Genomic DNA, 23,286 nt, shown 5'->3' with positions numbered 1-23,286 from the left:
TGTATGTCTAGGGAACAGAGTCTACAATTTGCCTTATTTGACGTCGTCGTATATTTTTTCCCTTTGCCGTGAGAACAAGAGCACGTGTTACAGTTTAAGGTGGAACACACGTAAATTATAGAGAAAAGAACGTTACGTCTATACGTTATGTGTCCTACGGGAGAGTCGAGGGTTCGCAGACTTTTGAGCGATAGTGTATGCGTCACTTGGTATCGGTGTGTCCCGTTGCGAAGTCCGCGGGTGTATCGCGTGCGGTTAACTGATACACGTATTGCCTTCCTTTTTTACGAGTTCCATGTGCAGAAACACGCACCTGCCCACCCACACCCCCCCTCATCCCAATCACATCGAACCACCGACGCACCAGTGAAACGCGAATGCGACCCCTGACCAGCACTGGGACCATGTTATAAACCATTCGATGCAACGGCAATCGCAATCGAAGTTCGTTTCATTTTGGATTCGAGTCACGTCCCTTTCGCAGTTTCTCGAAACTCCGATTGCGGACCTCAAGAATTTCGCAGAGATAGCTGTGCTCTTAGGAGCGGATTCCGATCTTTAGCTTATCCGAAAAGAACGTGGATATTTGTAACCTATCATTTGTAAGAAGTTGCAGGAATACTTATTTTTCTGAGAGCTTGCAGACTCCAGTTTGAGAATCACTGCGTCGAGCGATGCGATAATTACGGGTGGAAGAAATCGCGCCGTGGCGGGAAAAGTCCAACGGACGGCAGACTGCGTCGAGCCGCGTTTTAAAGGCGGGTGAAGTTCTTTCCGCGTTCTTTCGCGAATGAAATAAAAACGAACGGAGAAATGGTGACCGTGGCACGAAATGAAATAACGAGTAGGTGGTCGCTGCGAAATGGAATGAAAATTCACGGAGAGACGGACTGGGCGCGGGAACGCGAGAAATTAAACTCGCCCCATTCCGGCCGTCTCTTCCTCCGTCTTCCATGGGGCTCGCTCTCCGACTCTTTTGTACTTCCGATCCTTCCTTTCCCTCCGCCGCGGCTTTTTTGTTCGCCTCGTGAAAGAAGGACGAACGCGGTCGGGGGTTGAGACGCAAAGGGAAAAACCAGAAGCAGGGGAAAAAAGGAACGGAAAGGGGAAGGAAAACGATTCGCGTTTGCCGGCACTGATTGCGATTGAAATCAAAACGTTGCATCGCGTGGAAAAACGATCTGTCCGCGGCTCGACGACCAATCCACTACGAAAACGTTTTTTGTTCTTTTCTTTCTCTCTTTTCTTTAATCTTCCCTCTGGATATCAGGCCAGGGAGACGATTCTCGCCGCGATTCAGAGGAATCATTTGCCTCGCGTATGTTTATTAGCGCGAGATGGGTTAATTTCCTGTTGAGTCGGTCGGATTACGTTTTATCGTCCACGATTCATTCGTCGACGCATTGCACGCTAATCGGAAGATTGCGTTTATACCCTAGGCTAGAATTACCTCGGAGTATTTTTGTATTTTAACAAATGACTCTGCGTTATTTTCATTCGTCATCCATCGTTCGAAACAAATTTCGCCTATCTCTCTGCTCGAGGAACGAAACACGGTATCGCAAATTGGGAACAAATGGCTGAATCACGAACGACGCGTGCATTGTTGCGGTTTCGAAGCGGTCGGCAATCATGTTGTCATTAGTCGATCCGTGATTATTCCAAGACGCCTCGATCGCCGTTCAAGGCGATGAAAACTGACCCTCCTGCGCTGCTTGCTCGGATCAAAGGTCTCTCCGCTACCTTTCACGTCCCTAATTACACACCTAATGCGAAGTTTCCATATGCAATGATTAGCGAGAGGCTAGTAACGTTAGCTCGTGTTTGCATAATTTGCAACGATTTTTAAGTAGCAAAAAATTCGACTCGGTGTTGGTTATTGCAAGTCGATAGACTAGAAATTTAAAACTGACGTAGAATTCTGTCAGAGGGAACTGACTATAGATTCGATAACTACGTAAATTTACATTAACGAATGCCACCCACTGCGTTAAATGATATCCCTGCGGCAGTCTCCCCTAATTTATCGGCTCGCGCGTATCAGCCTCTGGCGCGGGAGGATTAGGGATGAGAAAATCGTTAGAACGGATTCCGCTCCCCGTGGTTTGCGTCGTTACGTGACGTCGACGCGTTTGCGTTGGGAATCCACAAGTCGTTTCACCTGCGGCTCGAGTTTTTCTCGCTTCATTCGCGTCGAGGAGATCGCGAGTCACGCGACGAATTTATCCCGCGCTTCTAATGCGATTAAAGGATTTAACGATCAGCGCCCAACGCGCGAAACCGTTTTCCCGGCCGCGTCTATCGCGGGATTACTGGCACGAACGTCGACAGGTATCGCGTGCACTCGACGTTTCCTTATGCACAGTTTTCACATGCAATTACCAACGGTGGCAGTTTTCTTGCACGTGAAAACATGGTAATTCGACCAGCATCACTATAGCGGGGCAATGCCAAATACGGTCGTAGACTAGTTTTCTGGAAGGGGAGCAGAAATTTTAATAAAGAATAACGATGAAGAAACGAAAGAGGTGCGAATTAGGCGATCGAGTACGCATTACGCGACCCCCCGTGCTTTGCAAAGTCACGAGGGTGGAAACGCCTAGCTTCTGTGTGTGGCGGCAGAAGGTCGAACGCCGCGGGGGGTGACAGATGGGATGCAGAAACGAGAGCCAGGAATACAGAGAGAGAGAGATGGGAGACTAGCCAGCGGGGATTCGAGAAGCCGAAGGCCACTGACAATTAACACAGCCCCGTGCAAATCGACTCCTAATTCGAGGCTTATTTCCTGAGCGTTATCGAGCCACCCGCTTTCCAGGAGCTGCGCTCGCGGCGTTCAATGAAAACAGAGAACGATGAAAACGATTACCCGGGACACATTAAAAGAATCGCGATACATGTTTTCACCCTCGTTCTCTATTTATTTTTCTATTCCTGCGTTTGCTCGCTCGCCCGCCCCCTATTGGTCGTCGCGTGTCGCTGGCAACGATACGTTTACCTGCGAAGTTTTTGCGTGCTGGACGACGAGCCGTGTATAGTCGACAGTACAAGTATAGTGACTCTATTACGAAACGACCATCAAATTCTCTAAATTGTCTTCCATAGATTCGTCACTAAATGTCGCCAATCAGACAACACTTATCAACCGCAGGTAGTCTATACTTGTACGTTCCCTTATTTCGCGAGAATTCTTTAAAATTTTGTCGATGTTCACGTTCCAAAGTAGAACGTCTGCTAGAGTCAGTTTCCGGTGTCAACGACGCCACCGTCTTCGCTCTCCGCAGTTTACCTCGAAGCCGTTATATATTTGTACCGCCGACTGTACGTGCAAAACCAGACGGGGAATATTTTCCATGGCGTGCACATTCGTTATTCGACCGGTCGATGCCGGGTAATTGAATACGCGGCTTTTATACGTGACCGAGGGTGGTGTGTAGCACGGTTCTCCGCTCGCGGTAGCAATGGGTATGGAAGGGTGCAGGTGAACGGGGAATGACAGAGGGTGAAAAGAGGGAGAACGAAGGTGTCGACGGGAGAGAGAAGGAAGAGTGGCGACCGGAAGAGGGTAAAGGATGAGATGAAGGGTTGGGGACTGGGCTACGCTCGATGTGTTCCGCTGTTCCGGGGTTTTATAGTGGCGGTCGGAATTAATGAGGGGCCGTGTTTTCACGGCGGCCGAGTGGCGGTGCAGATTTCATTTTACTATTTACCTCGGGGAATTTATTCGGCAACGAGCTACCGACACGCAGGACGCGGTGGCGTGTGTCGATTGTTGCTGGCGAATGAAAGAGAGGGCTGACGCGACGTCGGCGCCGACGTCGGTCCGCGGACGACGTTAGACACCGTTAGGAGGGTTAACGATTCGATCTCGAAAACTTATCCGCGCAATCGTTTCCGTGGGAATCTGTATGGCAATGTTCTTAAACTGCGATCTGTAAGCTCGTGGAAACGAAAAAGTTATAAAAAGTTATCTTTACTCGGTGAAAACGTCGAGAAACAAACTGGAAACTGAAATCTATTGTTAATTATTCCACTCAGTTTTCATTCTATTTTACACTTAATTCGTTTGCAATGATACAGTTTCATCTGCGAGGCAATAGGATTGCTTTTATTAATATTTGATAAAAGCAAACTTTTCTGCGCGGTATTTTTCGCAAACAACGTATAATCAAATTAAGCAATTGATTAAGTTTTTAATATTTTCCGCTCGAGTTAATATCGAAAATTGGAAATTGAGGAGCAAAAAGATCGGACAAATTAAATTGAACTTTCCAAAACACCGATGCATTTTTGTGAAAAGCGATCTTAACTCGACCATTGCACCGATCGAATACTTTATTGTTTAATTAAAGCTTTTCAGCGTCAACGAGAAAATATTGTTTGCTCAAAATTCTTGTACTATGTTGATTATTTTAAAACACGAGCAAATAAAATATATGTTATGCGTATTTTCCGATAAATTGACGCCGCGCCAGATAGATTGACTACTAAAAAAGTTGCAAACACTTACGAATATCAAGCTTTACGAGAATTGTCGTTACTATTTCAGTCGTTACGAGGTTTCACGTTCGATCCACGCGTGAATAGCTTCGTGGATTAGATCACGTGTTTCGATACACCCGGTATCGCTGAAAACTCAATCGACGTTTTTCCCTGTCGTATTCCTGCAAACTCGTTCGTTCCCTTCGTGCTTTCCGTAGAGTTCAGATTGGTCGGGGATACCACTGAGGTCGTCAGACTCCGCGAGCGCTGCAGCGGCGAATCACGAACAAAACGTTATTAAATCGCGGATTCCCGTCACGTTTCGCGATCTAACGAATTAATATGGAAATTCCAAAGCACCTTACGAACGAACGAACGAACGGCGTCGACGCGAAATCCCAGAGGCACCCTTGGGAGCGCTACTGGCATCGAGGGTTGAGAAGATCGAGTCGCATTGGCGTCGCCGTTCCCATTTTCCTTCGACCTCCCCTATTCCTCGATTCTTCCCACCTTTCGAAATCGCAGAAAATTCTTATCTATAAAAATTCAAATAACGAATCAAAATGACGAACTTGCTGCTATCCTTTGCTACGTTCCCTATTCCATCAAAATACGTTTTACATCGAACGAAGGAAAGCTGATCCGAGTAAATGTCTCATCGAATAAACATAGCAGGCAAATCTCTGTAGGGTGTATCGCAGATTTGATCAATCTCTGCCACCTTACTGCTCGTCCTATTTATTTTCCTTCGTTCCGTAGTCGGAGCGTCGTTTAGGTTGGGGAAAAACAAGCGACGCTGAATTATTCGAGAAATACGAGCAAGATCGGAGACTGTTTTCCTTGCAGTCTCAATTTTTGTCTTACCTATTCTCTCTGTTTTTTTTTTTTTCCTTCTTCAATCGTCCGTTTCGTCTATGCTTGTAAAAGGTTTCGCGCAATGAGAGGTCTCCTTTGACGGGTCCGACAGGTCTTTGTACGCGCACCGTTGGGGAATAGGGAGAAATTCGACGCCCATGATGACGGGTAAGAGCGGTACGGCTACGACTGTACTAAAATGAAACGTATATTTGAGGTTAGGGCGGATCAGGGGTTGAACTCGCGGACCCCCGAGTCGTTTATATGGTGATTCAATGGGGGTGCTTGGCAAAATGTCAAGGGACTCGTAAGGGGTGGCCCGAGTTTCGCTGAAGCTTCCAACTCTGCTAGACGTTCTCAGTTATTCGAACGAAAATTTTACCAACGCGTTTCACACCCTCGCAAATCCGAGAAAAAACTTTTCCTTCCTCGATAAATTAATTCTGTTCGTTGAATAGCGTTTTCCAAAATGTGTACCACTTCAAAAATCCGGTCGTAGTTTGCAATTCTTTGATAGGATATAAAATAGCATTTAAACAATTTTGTGGCCATCTGAAAAATATTTCATCGTAAACATGCGAAGTGGCTCGAATCGGGTAATATTGCCCTTCGAAACGTGGCTCGCACCAGGGAGCACACGGACCCCGCAGAGAATCCCTGCTTTAAACGAATTGGTACGGGTTCGTGGTAGCCGTTCGTTCGTGTATCTCTCGCATCGCGTTATCGATATCGGGAGCGGTGAAAATACGATCGTCGGGATCGAGATAAACGCGTGGCCGATCGACGAATCAATTGCTCAACTTCCCAATAGGGTTTGACCAGCGGGTCAGATAAAACGATACACGTTTCCCGAACTTTTATTTCCGCTAGCCGGTAACAGGCCGATCGCTGACACAGGGATGAGTGGAGCCGGAGGGGTTCGGGGTAGTTTGATGACGCCCAGCGTCCTTCCGACCTCGATTTCGCGCGAGCAGGGAATCGATGGCCATTCGTGCCGCGCGACAGATGTTGATCTAACTGCGTGCGGGCAACCCTTTGTAAAAGCTGCAATTTACACGCGCCCACCTCGCGACAGAAAAATATGGGGAACGGGGCGACGATGAGTGGTTTCGAACAGCGGAAGGGGGAGGTGGACCAACGACTCCCGTCACCGGTGATTGTTCGCAACCGCACAAAGCCCCGTCCACGAACAATGGGGGACCTAGTCTGGCCAAGGTAACGCGACTCTACCACCGGTGGAACAAAAAATTAAGGATTTGTAAATAAAGACTTACAGAAATTTTTATTGTTCTCCATTGTCATGGATACCGTGTCGAACACGATGGTTGGCAATATCCAGCAAACGTTTCTACCCTAGGGGTACCCGAAGAGTCTTTCGGTCGCGTGGTTGAAAAACGAAACAAACTACATCGCCCAGAATTGTTCAATTGCAGATTCATAACTTTGGGAATTTTTTCACGTAAACTTTCGAAGAACACGGTAAAAGAATATCACTGCCACGCGATATCGATGTCTCATTTCCAATTGGAACGGGTCGTAGGGTCGAATCCGTTAGAATTCGTCCGATTTCCCGTCCCATCGCGTTTGAGGTTGCACGCCCTCTAACCGGGCAGGTCGTTTCCCTTTTGCAATTCGCCCCGGCAGTCCTTCCGGTATCGATTTTTTCACGCGATACTTGGCTTCCCGTGACCGAACCGCTCCGAAGGGTACGAGGAGTCACAGGGGCTTAAGCGGGAAAAGGTCAACCACGATCTGACACGAAGCCTCGTGGTTGGGTAGCCTCGTTTCTCTCTCGTTCTCCCTGTTTTTCTTCGTGGTCTCTTTTTTCGTTTACGCTGCGTGCGTCGACTGGAACGATGGGAAGACCCGATAAAAAGAACGAGCGTCGTTATGGGAACGTCATAACGACGATCCCGTCATCTTATCGAATCGTTTAAACGCTCGACTCCGAGGTTTGATCGGATTATTAGCCCTTCTCCATCCCCTGACTTCCTCGTGCAAGTCCTTCGTCTCCCGAAAAGGGTTGAAATCCATGGTCGACGATGACTCAATTTCCGAGAAACCTCCGACGACCTATTGGGGGTCACTCATTTGAAGTACGTACATCAAAATGTGGAATTTGAAAGTATCGTTTCCTTTTGAGAACAAGTGTTTTTTCCGTAGAAATCTGTTCGTTAAATCCAAAATTCATTAGATCGAGGTTTCACCGTACCAAAGGCAGCAACGGTCGTCTTCTCGTCGAGTAGGGCGGAAAGAACCTCATTCCGCCAAGATGGCGAATGCGTCCCTTTTTCCTTCCGCGTTTTAATATCGCGTTGGTTGCCGCGTCCTTGCCACCCTTCCAGAGATCTCTTTCTCTTTCACCCGTCCTCCGTTTGCTGATATCCCCTTGTAAGGCGTGCACAGGGTGAGTCACCAGAAACGGTACGCATAAACTTCTTGGTATAATTGAAATGTTTGTACGAACGAGAGATAAACAATTTTTGATTTATCATTAGTTCAACAAAAATGACTACAGTGCGAATTACGTAGAACCGTATTCCGCCTCGCGTTAAGCTAATGAAAACTTTTCCGGGTAACCGTTTAATCGGACAAACGAGGCGAATAAATCGCTACACAGAGTTTTTACGCGTCATTTATTATTCGAATAGAATCCTGGCCATCTCTGGCGCGGCTCTGAAACGGAATTGGCCCCAAAGTGTGCGGAACGCTTTCGGTGTGGAATGACTCGCAAAACACGCCGGTGGAGTTTGCCAGCTACCACAAGGGACACCCAGTATAGGTATATCTACGCGGCGCGCATCGAACGCGAGAATCTCGACGCCAGGCGTAATGCGTGCATATTGCTCGGAATTTACGACGCTCGAGAATTCAGTGGCACGCGAAATCGTATGCGCCTATATTTCTCGACCTGCAATCCCGTCTCGTCGAGTTTCGGAATTTCGACGTTACTCGCGCGCTCGTATACGTATCTCTTCAGTTTTCTTTCGATTTGTCGTTTCTCTACTTTTCCAACGAGCAACGGAAGATACTACAAGAATCCATTCAGCGATCGATTAAATCATTTTTATTCGGCAATTCTTTGAAATTTCGAATTAATCTTTGTTCGATATTTTTTTGATGCTTAACGACTCGTGAAGCGAATCTTGGGTGCTGGAATTGACTCTGATTCGCGAGGACATATCGAACCTGATTCCACCCCTAATCGCGGCCAACGAACGCTGCCGCAGACCACTCGAAAGTTTGGCACCCGACGCCGTCAGGCAGGAAATATTCCAGGTCGCTCGATGGAATTTCCAACGGAGGAGGCTCTCGTGTTTTTCGCCAAACGGGCAGAAATCCATGGTAGGAGAAAAAAAGCGAGGTCAATCCTATCCAGAGGGAGCTCTTTGGCCTTTTTCTTCCCCTTCCGTGCACTTTGCTCTCTGCTGCTCCTTATACACATCAACCCCCGGCGTCCTCTCACGCATCGGTTAGCATCCCTTCGGAACGTCGGAAAATAATTTCGCTCCGAAATACGACTTTGTTCGCTCCTCTACGAAGGACGACCCATTCGAGCGCGATCCGAGGAAACGTCTCATTTTTCCTTCACGAGTGGATCGTAGTTCCGCGTGTTACGTAAAACTCGTTCCTGGAAGTTGATGATGATGCACGAGTAATTCGACATCGAAGCACTTAGCACGTTCGCTACTCGTGCGGTATGAACGTAGAGACTATCGATGGTAAGACCACAATTAGACGAGCGTGAATTGTCTCTATAGGAACACGATCAACGATATCCAAGGAAATTTTCAAAGCTCGAATCGCTGCAAAACCAGCAGAAACTAAAAATGGTACGTCTCGTGTATCGACGAACAAGCCGGACACCTTTTTCGACACCTGTCACGTGCATGTAAATACGTGACGTAACAATCTGGCAAGAGTCCAACGTTATATTTACATGACAATGACGATCCTCCCATCTAATGTTCGTATAAACAAAGGAAATGCGAACCAGTACATGTCGCGCGTCATTAAGACTATTCATTTGTCCTGTTACATAACTAAAGAGAATTATTCGAGCGGCGTCGCGACGTTCTTGGTCCGCTCGTCGCGATTTATATACGCGCCGAAACTCGTTCATCGCGTGGCGAAAATCGATAGGTCTGCTCGACGCGATTCGTGAACTCCGCGCGCGTTCGTCAGAATTTCGTTCCTGGGTTTTATAAAACGGATGGTCTCGCCGCTTTTACTTTGCGCGTCTCGATTCCTTGACTTTCTCTTCGCGCGATAAAACGACAATGTTTCCACCTGTTGTTTGCCGTCTTTCGACCGAGGAAAGCATTTCATTTTCTATTCGAAGAATGTATAACATTATGGGACAGCCTGTATATATCGAAGGACCTGGTGAAAACACTTTGGTGTAAAAACAGAGTTAGTGGCGTAATCCTTTCCCCTCTTTATCCGTCGTCGGTGCTCTCTAGCGTCGTTGGCTTCTCCCTCGTTCCTCCGCGGGATGCTGGAGCGTCGCGGACAACAGGGATGAGGAGGGCAAAAGGGAGAACACGGTATACGGAGGGTTGTAGGGACTGTAGCAGAGCCGGATTCAGACTCTTCCTGTCTTAGTGGTGTGGCGTTACCATGGTAACAGACTGTAAGCCGCTTAACACCACCCTCTACACCCTTTCCACTCGCTGGAATCCTTGTGCTTCCGACGTCGAGTCAACCTTCCCGCCCTCGCGTCGCAGCGTTGGCGAATCTCGCTTTCTCTTTGCTCACTTCCACCTTTGCCACCTCGTCTAGCGTTCAACACGTCCACGCAATTTTTTGCCTCTTCGTTCGTAACCAAGGGTCAAACGTCCCTTTTCTCCACGTCCTGTCCAACGAAGAATCATCGAGCCAACCCCTCTTCGCGACATTTTCGGGATATTCGAAACGGACCGTAAATAAACCCCTGCCGTTTGTAAATTTTACTTTGTCTCTCTACGAAGAATTATTTTACGGAGATTTATACGCGAATTAAGGAAGAAGAAAGAAAGAATTGAATACCGTCGGCGAAGAGCGATCGCTTGTCTGCCAGCACGTGCACGTGTCACGATATATTAAAAACGTAATGCGGTAAAATATGCTTCCCTCTGCGATAGGAATTCATTTCGAATCGAGTTTCGATCATCCTGCCTACTCCACTTCACCCCTGGTTATTCGTTCCTCGGAGCGGAACGAAGGGTAGAAAGAAAGGTTATTAAGACGACGACGGAGAAAGGAATGACGGGAACAGGGGTTGAAGAAATCGCGTCCCGAACCCGAACGTTTTCATAGGGTGACACTGCAGGAAGGGAATCGAGAGAGAGAGAGAGGGAGGGAGGCACGAGACATGCCATTGGCACACCCAGAAATTCACCAAGAATGCCAACTAGAAATTAACGGAAACAAAAATGTTTGAAGTGAATTCTCCTAATTGAAATATGATTTGATGATTAGTTTACTTACATGTACAATCGTTTCAGTGGTTAAAATATCGATTTTCTTAACCTTAACAATTTAAATTTTGTACATGTTAGTGCAAGAATAAACTAACGTCGTCCAATGGCATCTCAGAGTACGATTTCTGCTTGAAACCACTATATTTCATCCTGTTGGGTGTGCCATTGCGAAACACGGAGGTAGTCACGTGTCTGTCATTCGAGAGAAAACGAAGGTGTGCGCTCGCTCTGCTGACGAGGGATTGAATGGAGGGTGAAAACCATCCTCGGAATCACGGCACGGAGAGAGCCACCGGGTATTCCCTTCTCTTCCAGTTATATTCTTTCGTTTTAACTGCAGGGCTCCTCCGCGCTCGCGCAAGAGAGAGAGAGAGAGAGACTGATCGTTTGTTCCGATCTCTTCGTCGATCACCGTCCCAGACAAAGGACCACCCGGATGCCGACGTGTCCTGACTCATCCTTGATTTATAAAAAAAGGAAGGAAGAAAATAATAGAAAAGGACGCGGATGAAAAAAAAAAAAGGAGAAAGAATGGATTCGATAGCGATCGAATCCCTGCTCTGAAAATTCTTCGCAATCGCTTGCGCCCTTTTCATCTCGGATTCGCGTCGCGTGGCGATGCCGTCGAGGAAGCTTTCCGAAGATCAAAGAGACGTTTCTCATATTTTCGAATCGTAACGGAAGAAAATCCACCACGTGGTCAAAATTGATTTTGATAAAACACAGTACGATTGCTCCAATCGCGAAACGTACTCTTCGTTCTATCAAAGAACGTCTTCCAAGGACCAACGGCCTTGGCGTGGGTGGGGCTTCGTGCGCGTAATCGCAAAGAGAAAGGCAAACGCAGAAACGGCGTTGAAAAGTATCGAGGCGAGCAATTTGTAATTACCCAGACCGCACAGAGTTATCGTCGCATTGTCGAGTTGTCGAGTATCGCGCCCGACGGATTAAAAACTGCAATTTATATTCCGCCGCGATCGTAGAAAATAATTAATGTCTGTCGGCGCACGAACGATACGCTATTATCGACGGACTAATGCTTCCCCTCGCGGGTAACGCCATCGCGCCCGGCGAATTATGCATTCCCTTTTTCGGAAAAACTCGAGATCAAAGAGATCGCACGGTTCTGCTTATCGGACCATGTATCGACGTTATTTTAACAGGGAAATCCCGACACGTTTAAACGAATCGCGGCAGTGTTTCTCGGATTCGATAAAAATCCTCTGAAAAATCATAAAGTTAATTTACGTTTTCGTATCTCTTTAGTCCCATTGAAAGTTTACGTTATAAAATAATTGAAGGGACGATGTTCGAGGTACGCTTAATGGTATCCGAGCAAACAACGCGCGTATTAAAATATCGTTTGCAAGAAAGGCGCGACGCGGGTTACAAAATCGCAATATCGTCGCTAAACCGTAACCCGGTAATTGCCACCCGACGTTCCGTTATCGCGCACATTGTTTCGCGATAATTCTATTCAAAACGGTTTCTTTAAAGTCAAATTTTATCGTTGAACGTTATTTGTTCGACGACGTTTAAACGATTACATTACGGAAGGTATATAACTTTGATGTATATGACTCTAGCGTGCATGACTCGTTTAAGAAATTGATTATTTTGAAGTAAAAAGTAATGATGGACGCGTCAGGTAACATGTAAATCAGGCCCAGAAGGGACTGAGTGAGAAATTTAGCATTACTTGTATAGGTAGCGCCTCAAGGATGAGTCTCATTGATCTTTCGACCTCTTTCAGGTCTCCAGCCTGCCAGCACCAAAGCGCAACCCACTACGATCAGCAAGCCTCACAGACCCAGTTCCGGTGCTTTACCTCAGGGTCATACCCCTGGACCCGGTCCAGGTGCTCAGCAGAATAGCAGAAGCTTCGCTGCCGCTTTGAGGAACCTGGCCAAGCAGGCAGGCCCGGCACCTCAGGAAGAAGAGCCTCGCGCGAGTCCCAAGAACCGAGCGCCGCCTCCTCTGGTCAGAGGTCCTTCCCCTGCCAAGGTGAGTAATCGCCCGACGATCCGCCGACCTGTGTCCCCTTTTTCTTTCTTCCGTTGTCTACTTTTGCGTGTCCTGGCTAAACGTTTGTAGCCTGTCCACTTTGGGGACCTAACAAAGGACACGTCCTCCCCTTTTCCGTGCGAACGCGTACTAGGCTTTCGTAACCGTTCAGTTTCTCGTACGGGACGCTGGAAGAAAAATAACGTTATAAATTCGAAGCAAAAAATATCCCATTTTATAATTTAAAAACTCCTCGTTCCTACCTCGTAACACCCTGTACGAAACTTGTCTCCTAAATCATCTCGATACGTTAAACCTTTTAACTGTTGCGCTCGAGTAGAGTGATATAAAACGCTAGGTATATAAATCTCTGGTCTACTTTCTTATTTAATTTGTAACGTATTTATAAGTACACTCATTTACAAATGAATCACGAGATTAATTCAACGCCACAAGCTTCTCCTGTCACTGATTAATTCAGCAGTGAAAAGGTTAACGAGGAAAGAAACGGGAAACCGCGACGGCTAACGAACTCGGGGCATTTGTATTTCAGGAACGGTCCACTCACGAGAGAAGACCAGAAGAGATTCCCTCCTTGTACACGACCGCCAGACCAGCGGATACCAGCAAACACAGCGTAACCGCCGCGGCTTCCGAATTGCTGGCACGTTCTGGCTTTCAACCGTACCGGCCCGAGCACCATCCTGCCCATGCCCCGCCGGCCTTCGCCTTGGATCCTGCGGCCTACAACCCCTATCACCACAGTCTCTATCCACCGCCACACCTCCAACACGCTTATAGGTATACCTCGACAAGTTATATCAAATCCTTGGGCATGGTTATTACTGCGTATAAATAGTTACGACACAAATGAAGAATAATTCTTTCAAATTAAAGTGTCATCTAAATCACGACATAAAGTACATGAAATATATATATATATATATATATGAATTATTCGATGCATAAATTCAGTGTCTCGCAGCAGATCGGATAGGTCTCCGTTTGCTGGCAATCGTTAACCGTGTGCTTTTATTCCTGGTACACAGATTTGAGGAACATTTGTATTTGGAACGGTGTGGAATGCTGAGAACGCCGTTGTTTTCCGGGCTACCTTCGTACCCCCTCTACGGGATACGATATAGTCCGGACATGATACCACCCGCATCCCTCGGACTGATATCTCCCGTGATGCACGAACGGTAAGTGAAAGCGAGAGAGAGCCGCGACGAGCGATCAAAACCGTTCTATTTTATAAACGGCGACACGAATCTCGTTTCAGACTGAAACTGGAGGAGGAGCATCGCCTAAGGCAGGCACGGGAACAAGCTGCACTGCGGGATGAGGAGGAGAGGAGAAGAGCGGCACGAAATTCTGCTCCTGCCGCCCCGGTACCCGCGCCTGCACCTGCATCCGCCGATACTGCAGGTGAGCGAGTCGCTCCACCCCCCACTGCCTTTCATTAAAAAGAAAGCATCGATTACGAGCGATCGCGAGACTTCTCTGTCCCGCCGTCGTTTCTCACGCGTCGGAAAATAATCGTTTCTTTTCCTCCTGCGAGCGCGGTTTATACCACCCTCCCCCCTTCCACCCGCTACGTCCATTCTTCCCGTTTTTCCCGTCGCCCACTTCGCGGTGTCATCGTTTCCGTCGTCGTTACCCCCCACCCGTCTCTCTGTTCGAGCTTCTTTTCATCCGATCGTTTTCGTTCGCAGCGTTCGGGCCCAGAGGAATCTTATTTTAAAGACAAATTTTCTTGGTTTGCTCTCGGTAGTCCTCGAGCAAGAAAGGACAGCTTTGGTCTTCGGAGCAGTTGACGGGAGCGTCGATTCAGTGAAATCAGAATAGATTGCATTGAAAGGCCACTCGTAGTAGTCGCGCACGAAGAGTTTGCACTTGGTAAATGTTATATTTACGGACTGCACCAAAGTCCTTACCATTTTTCTTTGTATTTCTGTAGATTGTATAGTCATACACGTGGCCATACCTTAGTTAGAATAACAGATTTTATACTTAATCCATTTATATCAAAGATACGTGTGTGCCATTCGCGTTTGAGGCGGTTGCTTCTGCGGCTCGCCTTGACTTCTTGAACTCTCCGGCGCTAGACTACTATGGTAGTGTTTTTCAAACTAGGGTTACTAATAACTGGAACAAAATAATGCTTCTCGTGGTATTTATACAATATACAATATCAAGAACTATATACAATATCAAGAACACCTAAATCGGCACACCAATACTTTTCATAGCTATCTGTGTGCAACGAATAAAAAGTACAAGGAGTCTCTTAAATTGAATACAACATTTGTAAATATAAAAACACAATTTCAAAGTATACTAAAATAAATAAGAAGTGAAATCTATCGTAAGAAGCCCTAGAAAATTTGTCTTTATACAGAGGGTTCGCAAGAAGATGAAGCTTGAGAAACACTACGGTATGACCTTTAACCCGAAGAGTCTTTTTCAATTCTGCTATGTCCTCTGTTGATCGCTCCGTGGACCAAAATTTTTCTTTGCTCACATATCTTTTTTATCTTGTTCTCGGCTTTAGTCCCATAATCGGTGCCAAGCGATCGAACCCTCGATACGTCCATCGGTAACTCTCTACGTTCGAACAAATTCTGTACTGCAACCGACAGTTCATCCCGTTAACGGATGAACCGAGCGAAGCAAGCGAGGAGAAGTCGTTGTAAAATATAACCAGACTGTGAATCGAAATCGACAACAAAAAGAACATACTACGCTTCTAATTTTAATCTAGATTATAATCGAAGTTTATAGTCATATTGTAGCTCGTCGTTTTCGTATGGAGGTAGAATCGATATTTTCTAGATAAGCGCACACAGCTCGACGGTCGAGTTGAGTTTCACGTTTGTCTTTTCGGTTTTCGTTCCTTTCTTCTTTCTTTTTTTTTTCCTTTTTTTTTATTTTTTTTTTTTTAGATTCAACAACATAATAGTTCCGTTGGCCATGTAAAGAAAAAACACGGGGTCCTAGTCTCCACCCTCGATGGGACCCCTAAGTTCGAATCACTCGCTTACATAGTCGAGAGGGTGAGAACAGTGAACGCGTGTCGTCTATCCTAGGTTTGGCTAGGATTAATAAAAAGAAGAGAGTAAGAAGATGAAATCAATTCTCCGAGGCCCGATTTAGCTAATGATTTTGTTCACCCGTAGACCGAAGTCAGACTTATTTGGCAGCTGCCAACGACTAAATCCTCTCTGTTCACGTCGGTAGAGTAAGTCGGCCTTCGGTCGGTTGTCAAATCCATTTATATCGTATTCGAGGCAAATGTGTTCCAACTGATTTTTGTAGCGTTGGAATGGAGACCTCCTATTCATGTACAATGACAAATGTTCGTTACATAGTTAATCGTTTTGTAGTTAGTAACGTCCTGATCGGCGAAACTTCAACATAAGAGTGCACACCTTGTATGGAAACAAAAAAGAAACATATTTTTGCCGTTGGTCACGATCGATGGACGATGTTGTGTGCAACGAGACGATTCGTTTTCTTCGAATCAATATTCGAACGTCCTTGTTTTGCAAACGAATTTCTGTTCCCCTTTAAACGACTCTGTATATACAATTGCTCTTTCGTCATGCGTAGGTGCGATATGTTAACGTAAACGTTACAGTTTAAAGATACTAATCGGTGGTCGAAAGTCGTTCGGTAAATTTGTGCTCTGTTCTCGTAGAGTTTTTTCCTACACCGTTATTTTTTGCTCGCCCTCTCTTTTTGTTCCTTTTTCTGTCTCGTAGAACAACCGGTAACACCGTGGAACGTCGAAGAAGCATTTCTCAATTAATCCCCAATTAGCAAGAAATCCTATCACGCGGATAGCTTCACGAAACGATACGATTGTGTGTAAACTCTTTTGTTGTGTATCCTATTCCCAGGCGCAGTGCACTCTTGCGTTAGTTCCCGCAACTGTTTTAGAAATTTTGCAATTAAAACACTGAATGTCCGAATAATTTTTTCTTAATTGTAGTGAACACGTATTTCATCCGTCATTGACCGAATCCACCGATGTATATAACTTTGTCAAACGATGTTCTTTTATCAAAATTATACCGTTTTTATATAATTTATTATGTAAACATGTATATTTGGACTATAATTGAAAATAAACATTGCAAAAAAAAAAAAAAACAACACGTGATCAAAATTCTGCTTGACTTGGAATTCTTGACCCTCGATTCATTTTCTGAAACAGTTTTGGGGAAGATTCGGGTAATTTCTGTCGAATGCTACCGGAAGTTTTGCGTACCGCACGTTCATTAGACAAAATAAAAAAAAGAAATGTTGACTGCGAGCGTCCCGATATAGTTTAGTGAAATTTCTTTCTTTTCCGATCTATATACGTTGTCCAATTGTCATGGAAATTCGAATAGCAATCATCCCCAATACTTCGAAGCGAATACATTAAGCTACCTCCTATAACGACACACGTACTCGTGTATCACGGAACCCGTTCAGGTAAGTTCAAGTAGACGAACGAGATCTCGTTGTCGCCGAAAAATTGCAATGTTCGTTTGAAGTGTTCTAGAGGATTAACCCCGAATATTCGCATGGGGTGACCTACAGACTTTGCGTTCGATCATGCGAAAAGTTTTTCATCGAGATCGTCACTATACCGCCTTAGGCTGACACAAGAACCGATTTAACGCTTCTCCTCGCGCACGATTCTAACAGAAAGCAATAATATAGCTGAAAGCTTGAATGCCAACGCGAGGTAGTAGCTTAGAGCTAGATCACCATGTGACTAGTGTACTCTAGACCAGTGTTTCTCAAACTTCCCTTCCCCCGCGAACGCCTTGCGTGAAGAACGACTTTTGCTCAATCCCCAGGAGAAATTCTTATTTGCTTTCGCATCCTGCTTGGATACAACGCGCGAAAGAAATAATTTTCTTTCTTAATTGATTCTTATAGGTGTTTTCTTAAAATTGAAATATCGTTCTTGCTTGACATTCGCGTAAAACAAATCTCGATTCAAGCATAACGTGGAATAATCAATAATGAATAAAGACAAAACAACGCCAGAAATTCCGTGGCCTTTCGCTTAAAACTATTCTAAGGTTCCGCGAACCATAGTTTGAGAGACACTGCTCCGGATGACTCGTTTGCCATACCAAATAAGCTCCGATAGCAGTAGATCAGTGGAAGATTACCAAGCACTGTGTTCGGGATTTGTTCCAGCTAGGAAGCCGACCATAGCGGCTCAGATGCATAGCGATCGGGAGCGAGAACGTGAGAACAGAGATCGGCCGAGCGGGAGCGGGAGCAGCGGTAGCAATAACAACAATACCAACAACAACGGTAACAATAGCGTTGGATCCGTCGGCAACAGTCACCACCAGTCCAGAAAAGAAGATCAGTCAACCGCTCCGCCCCCACAGCCTGCTGCGCAGCCACAATCGTCGGATCCAGCGGGAGCAGGAAATATCTACCATTCCCGTTTGCCAGGTTTCCCAAATCCAGCAGCTCCCATCGGCCCACCGCCGTCCCTGGCCACCGCCTCTATCTGTTCCGTCAGCTCTGCAGCCATGCCGCCTCCTTTGCCCTCTACTTTGCCCCCTCTGAATCTTGGACCTCCGCCAGCCATAAGCTCCGCGCCAATCGGCCCCCCGCCTATACCTTCTATAGCCTCTATGTCATCCTTAACGCCTGCCGTAATAGGACCGCCGCCTCCACCCCCGCTAAGTATGCCTCTGGCGCCTATCATTTCTATACCCTCCCTCCATCTGCCTCCCGTACCCTCGACCACCATTCATTCTAGTCAGCACACAGCTACGATAATGAGCAGCGCGACAACTACCGTTACCACCTCTATATACCATCAGCAGCAACCGCAACAACAAGTGCAACAGTCGCAGCAACCACCGCCGTCGTCGCAGCAACACCAACAAAGAAGTAGCAGCGCCGGTTGCGCGACAACAACGACTAGCTCCTTGTCGAGCGGCGGCACGATCACCACTCACGCGACCCACAGTCTGACCACGCCTAACGCCGTTCCCTCGACTATAAGCAGCGTCAATCACATGAATTTGACGCACAAGTCCCCGCCGTTGTCTCACAGCGTCCACGCGTCGAGAACCAAGGACGCGACGACGATACCGACGAGCACGACGGTGAACGCCTCGACCACGACCACGACGATGACCACTATCCCTGCGACGAATACGACAACAGTGGCTTCGCAGCCAGCGTTCGTCAGACCGTTCGAGGATTCCTTTCGTTCCTCGTCGAAACCCCAACAGAGGATCGCGAACAGTCACAATCACAGCATAACGAGTCAGCTGACTCATCCAGAATCGCCGATCAAGTCGCCCGCTACGACCTCGACTGCTTCCCAAGCGATCGGCCAGATGATCTCTGACAATTCCACCACGGATAGCGCGAAAACCATGAGTCTTCAACAATCGCTATCGCAGCCGATCCCCTATCCGCCTCAACAGTTTCATCATCCTCACATACCCGTCTCGCACGTACCTGGCTTGTACAAACCGCCCCACTTCTCCTCCTCGTTGCCCCATCAGCATCATCCCCAGTCGAAGGTCAACGTACCAACGTTAACGACCACCAGCAGCGCGAACAACGTCACGAACGTCACCAATTCGAACTGCACGAAGCAACAGAGCTCGCATCACCCTACCGAATCGAGCCAGGCAACGGTGGCGTCTCAACGAAACGAGAATTCAGCGTCGAACGCGATTAATTGTGTCTCCAGCGAGAAAACGACGGGGACCGCGAACTACAACGGTAGCAGTCTCGTCCCAGCTAGCGGAAACAAGATCGCGAATCACGCGAACTCGCATCACAAGAGCAACGCTGATGCGACGAGAGATGGAAAACCGAACTCGTGCAACGAGAAAGTCGAGAATCACGCGAAGCAAACGGCAGCGAGTCAGAATCACCTAGCGAAGAACACGGTTCAAGACAAACCGTTGACACCCCATATGACGTACGAGCAAGGGAAAGGTCCGCCCTTTCAACCTGTGAACTTGAATTTCGCCGAGAAGGAAATCAAGCCCGAGGCGGAGACTAAGATACCAAGCGATCAGAATAACGTTTTGTCCACATTATCGTTTCAACCGAGTTTTAAGTTTAGTATAAACGACATCGCGCAAAAACCGATGGACACCACCCACCAGCTGATGCACAGCATTAAATCCGAGGAGGTTTTGCGCACGTGTCAGAACGTCTCGAACGTTCTCTTGCAGATACCAAAATACCAAGAGAAACTGTTGAATTTCTCGACAGAGCTGAAAACCGCCGCATTTTGTTTCACCGACAAGTGCAATAATTTGACTGAGATTTCCGTGAAGTGCGAACCAGCGGTGTTGAACGTGCCTGACCTGAGCAAGGCTCTAGTCAAACAGGAGGCCACCGGGGAGAAGTCTTTTCTTGTACCTGAGAAACCGAAGGAGTTGACGTCCTCGCTAGATCTAGCCGAGAGGAGGAGGAAACGGAAACGGGAGAGAAACACGAGCCTCGCATGCAGTTCCGAGTCCGAAGGCGAAGATGATGTCAAGGATGTGGATCTCTGGATCACCAAAGGTCCGCCGGCCAAGTTACAGTATTCCGAGAAGAAATTGACTTTCCTCGCCATGTTCGGATTGACCACTTTAAGCATGAGAAACGGTAAGGATGGCTTCCATTAACTCTGCATCCTGTAGATTTATTTTCGTGAAAACAAATATTTTATTAGTTCTATGTTAACATCACAAAACTCGGAACAATACCACGTAAATACCTTCCCTTGTATATTTTCATCTTGTCCCGTTAATTTTCGTTGACTTATCCGAGGTTGTTGCAGAAATGGAGCTTTACAAAGTGGAAAAGAGATACAGATTAAATCCTGATCCGCCAGACGTACCTTCGGAATTGGAGCCAGTAATCGAATCTGTATTACCTATACCACGCGAACATCCAGACGTGTTACTTCATGCGCCAGACTTTGAGCCAAAAGTTGGTTTCCTCAGGACCATAGGCCTCGACGTGATGCCTCCTAATAGAAGAGACGGTAAGTTTTATTTTCGTCTCCATCAGTTGCAGCTCACTTTCAAGCGTAGATACTAAAATGTGATACAGAAAAGAGTTATCTTTAATCTTGAATAAAATTAATTTCACATGGATTGCATTTACAGAGGCAGAGGTAACGTGGCAGTACGTTCTACAGGATCGTAAAAAACGGAGAAGCACGAATTCCGTGACCGCGTACTGTGAAAGAATTGCCAAGGTTTACTCGAACAATCCGCCATCGTTACCGAAACCACCGCAAAAGATGAGGCTCCTGGACAAAGTGAAAGTGAAGCACGTTCCAGAACGGCCACCGCCTCTACCACCTTTGGTTCCAAACATTGTTTCCATGTGTTATCCGGCTTTACCCATGCCTGGTGAAAATGGCGTGAAACAACACTGCAAGGTCGTGGATATTAAAATCGTAGACGACAACGCCGACGAGAACGTGGGTGAAAAAAGGGAAAGACCTAAATGGGCCGGAATCGAAGACATCATGTTCGCGTATAGAGAGTATTCCAAAGGTAGCGTGTCAGCGACGCTTTATCAGTCTTTAAGAAAATATTGTACATTTCAGAGCTAACAGGAATACACTAGTCTCTTATAAATTTTATTCAAACTGCGAGAATTTTCATTACGAAACTATTGAAATGCATGACATTTTCCCAGCTGTTCTAAAATGTCGGTCGTCTCTGAGTGCACGTTTGATTTTCACGTTGTTTTTAATTTCAGAAAAAACGCTGGAGAAGAAAATTTTAACGAGCGAAACATCAAGATTGGTGGCACAGTCGAACAACTTACGTTCCGAAACGATTCACCTGGAACGAAGGATGTACGAGCTTTTATCCGCTAGGACGGCTCTTGATTCGGAGAGGCGAGTGCTCGGCGAAAAGATTGAAAGGATTAACGCACTTGTTAGGAACCTTAGGTAGCGACGCGCAACGCACAACACGGAAACTCATTCATCTGTGATATTATCAAAGGGTTAAGGGTCGTTAGCGTACAGTACCGAGTATAAAACCTTATGGTACTCGGGGCAAGAGAACGATCGTGAGGGAAGTTTTACTGACCAAATGTACAGCAGCCTTTCGTATTGTTTTTGCGACTAAATATATACACGTTATACACGAAATACAGTAACGGCAATTTAATGCGACGTTCAAAGAGTCGCTAGAACCATCTTTATATTTCAATGAACGAGAACTGTTTAGGATGTTGTTGTAAACAAAGGAAAAGCCATATCAGCAGTATGAGAACACGTGTAAGATTGATTGTACAAAACAAAATTATACTGAAATATATGTAAACACACTTCTTAGTTGTCTACAGAAGTGGCTAATAAAGATTTTATAGTTTCAACTAACGGCTCTTAGACCCTGAACTATAAATAATTGTAATTTGTATCATAATATTTTAATGAGAAATAGACAAATCGTATAACTTATTTTATTCTGCGTAATGTGGACTTTATGTCAGACAACTTGAAACAATGATATGGCGCAATTTGTATAACGAGTCGATCGTTAATATTAACCGATATAAGAGAGGACGAAAGATCGACATTCACCGAATCGGTTCAGTGATAATCGAGAAAAGTTACTCCGATATATAGACTGTGACGTTTTCCTTTTCTTTCCTTTTAATTTTTATTTTTTGCATCGCAAGCGATGGTATATGTAAGCTTTGTGTTGATGCAAATTACGAAACACATTTTGAAACGTACCACAGGCTGCGATTACGATCAAATTCGGGATACAAGGAAAAGAATCGAAACAATAGAAATTGTAACGATTATTTTTAACTTAAAAAATGTTTCGAAGTAGAAATAACTCTAGTCTACGGACATTCGTAGAATACGGAAAAATCACTTCTGATTCCGAGAAATCAGGTTAGTGACCGATCCTTCCTTTCGATGTCCACTTGTTCACGATAGTGAACGCGAAGGCCAGTGAATACAAGAAAAAAATTTAATGTAACAACAGCAGTGAGGTACTTACAGTATAGGTAAAGTGACTTAATTTAAACGAAAATGTGAAACATCGCGCGAGCACATTCCACGTGAAAATATGCTTGTTACCCGACCTCCAACATTCCACACGTTCGAACAGGAATCGAATCGCAAAACAATAATTAAACGCGAATAAAATTCGTTTTGTTAAAATAAAACATTGTTTTTTTACATTCAACTGAATCATCGCCATACTAATTTTGAGTATCCTTGTACTTGTATCTCACTCTGCTCTCTGAGTGCATCGTTCAATTATACGTCGTAACACCTGCAGTATGTATAATAGGAAAACCATTTTATAATTTCATCGTTTTGTTCATTGAGTGCCTAACGTTATCCTACATTTGTAAATATCATTATTTTTATGTATTGTAATAACAAAGAGAGACCGCAAAATATTTGTCGGTTTCGATCTGGCCAAAACAAGAGCCTAGGAGTAAATTGTTGAAAATA

The 23,286-nt window shown here is 45.8% G+C and overlaps 1 protein-coding gene across 1 annotated transcript in view; it reads left to right on the top strand.

Moving 5' to 3' along the window:
• Positions 1-23,286, top strand: part of LOC128889383 (uncharacterized) — a 69,214-nt gene extending 45,928 nt beyond the window's left edge. The window contains exons 8-15 of the mRNA XM_054146956.1: positions 12,550-12,800; positions 13,354-13,601; positions 13,850-14,002; positions 14,083-14,228; positions 18,003-20,447; positions 20,623-20,829; positions 20,954-21,349; positions 21,558-23,286. Coding sequence (XP_054002931.1) covers positions 12,550-12,800; positions 13,354-13,601; positions 13,850-14,002; positions 14,083-14,228; positions 18,003-20,447; positions 20,623-20,829; positions 20,954-21,349; positions 21,558-21,757 — 4,046 coding nt within the window. The 3' untranslated portion in view covers positions 21,758-23,286. The remainder of the gene's footprint in view (positions 1-12,549; positions 12,801-13,353; positions 13,602-13,849; positions 14,003-14,082; positions 14,229-18,002; positions 20,448-20,622; positions 20,830-20,953; positions 21,350-21,557) is intronic.

The sequence above is a fragment of the Hylaeus anthracinus genome, unplaced genomic scaffold (genome assembly GCF_026225885.1).
Source record: "Hylaeus anthracinus isolate JK02 unplaced genomic scaffold, UHH_iyHylAnth1.0_haploid 11997, whole genome shotgun sequence".
NCBI classification, from domain to species: Eukaryota; Metazoa; Arthropoda; class Insecta; order Hymenoptera; family Colletidae; genus Hylaeus; species Hylaeus anthracinus.
The sequence above is the reverse complement of the archived record's forward strand: the minus strand, read 5'-3'. Positions and strand labels throughout refer to the sequence as shown.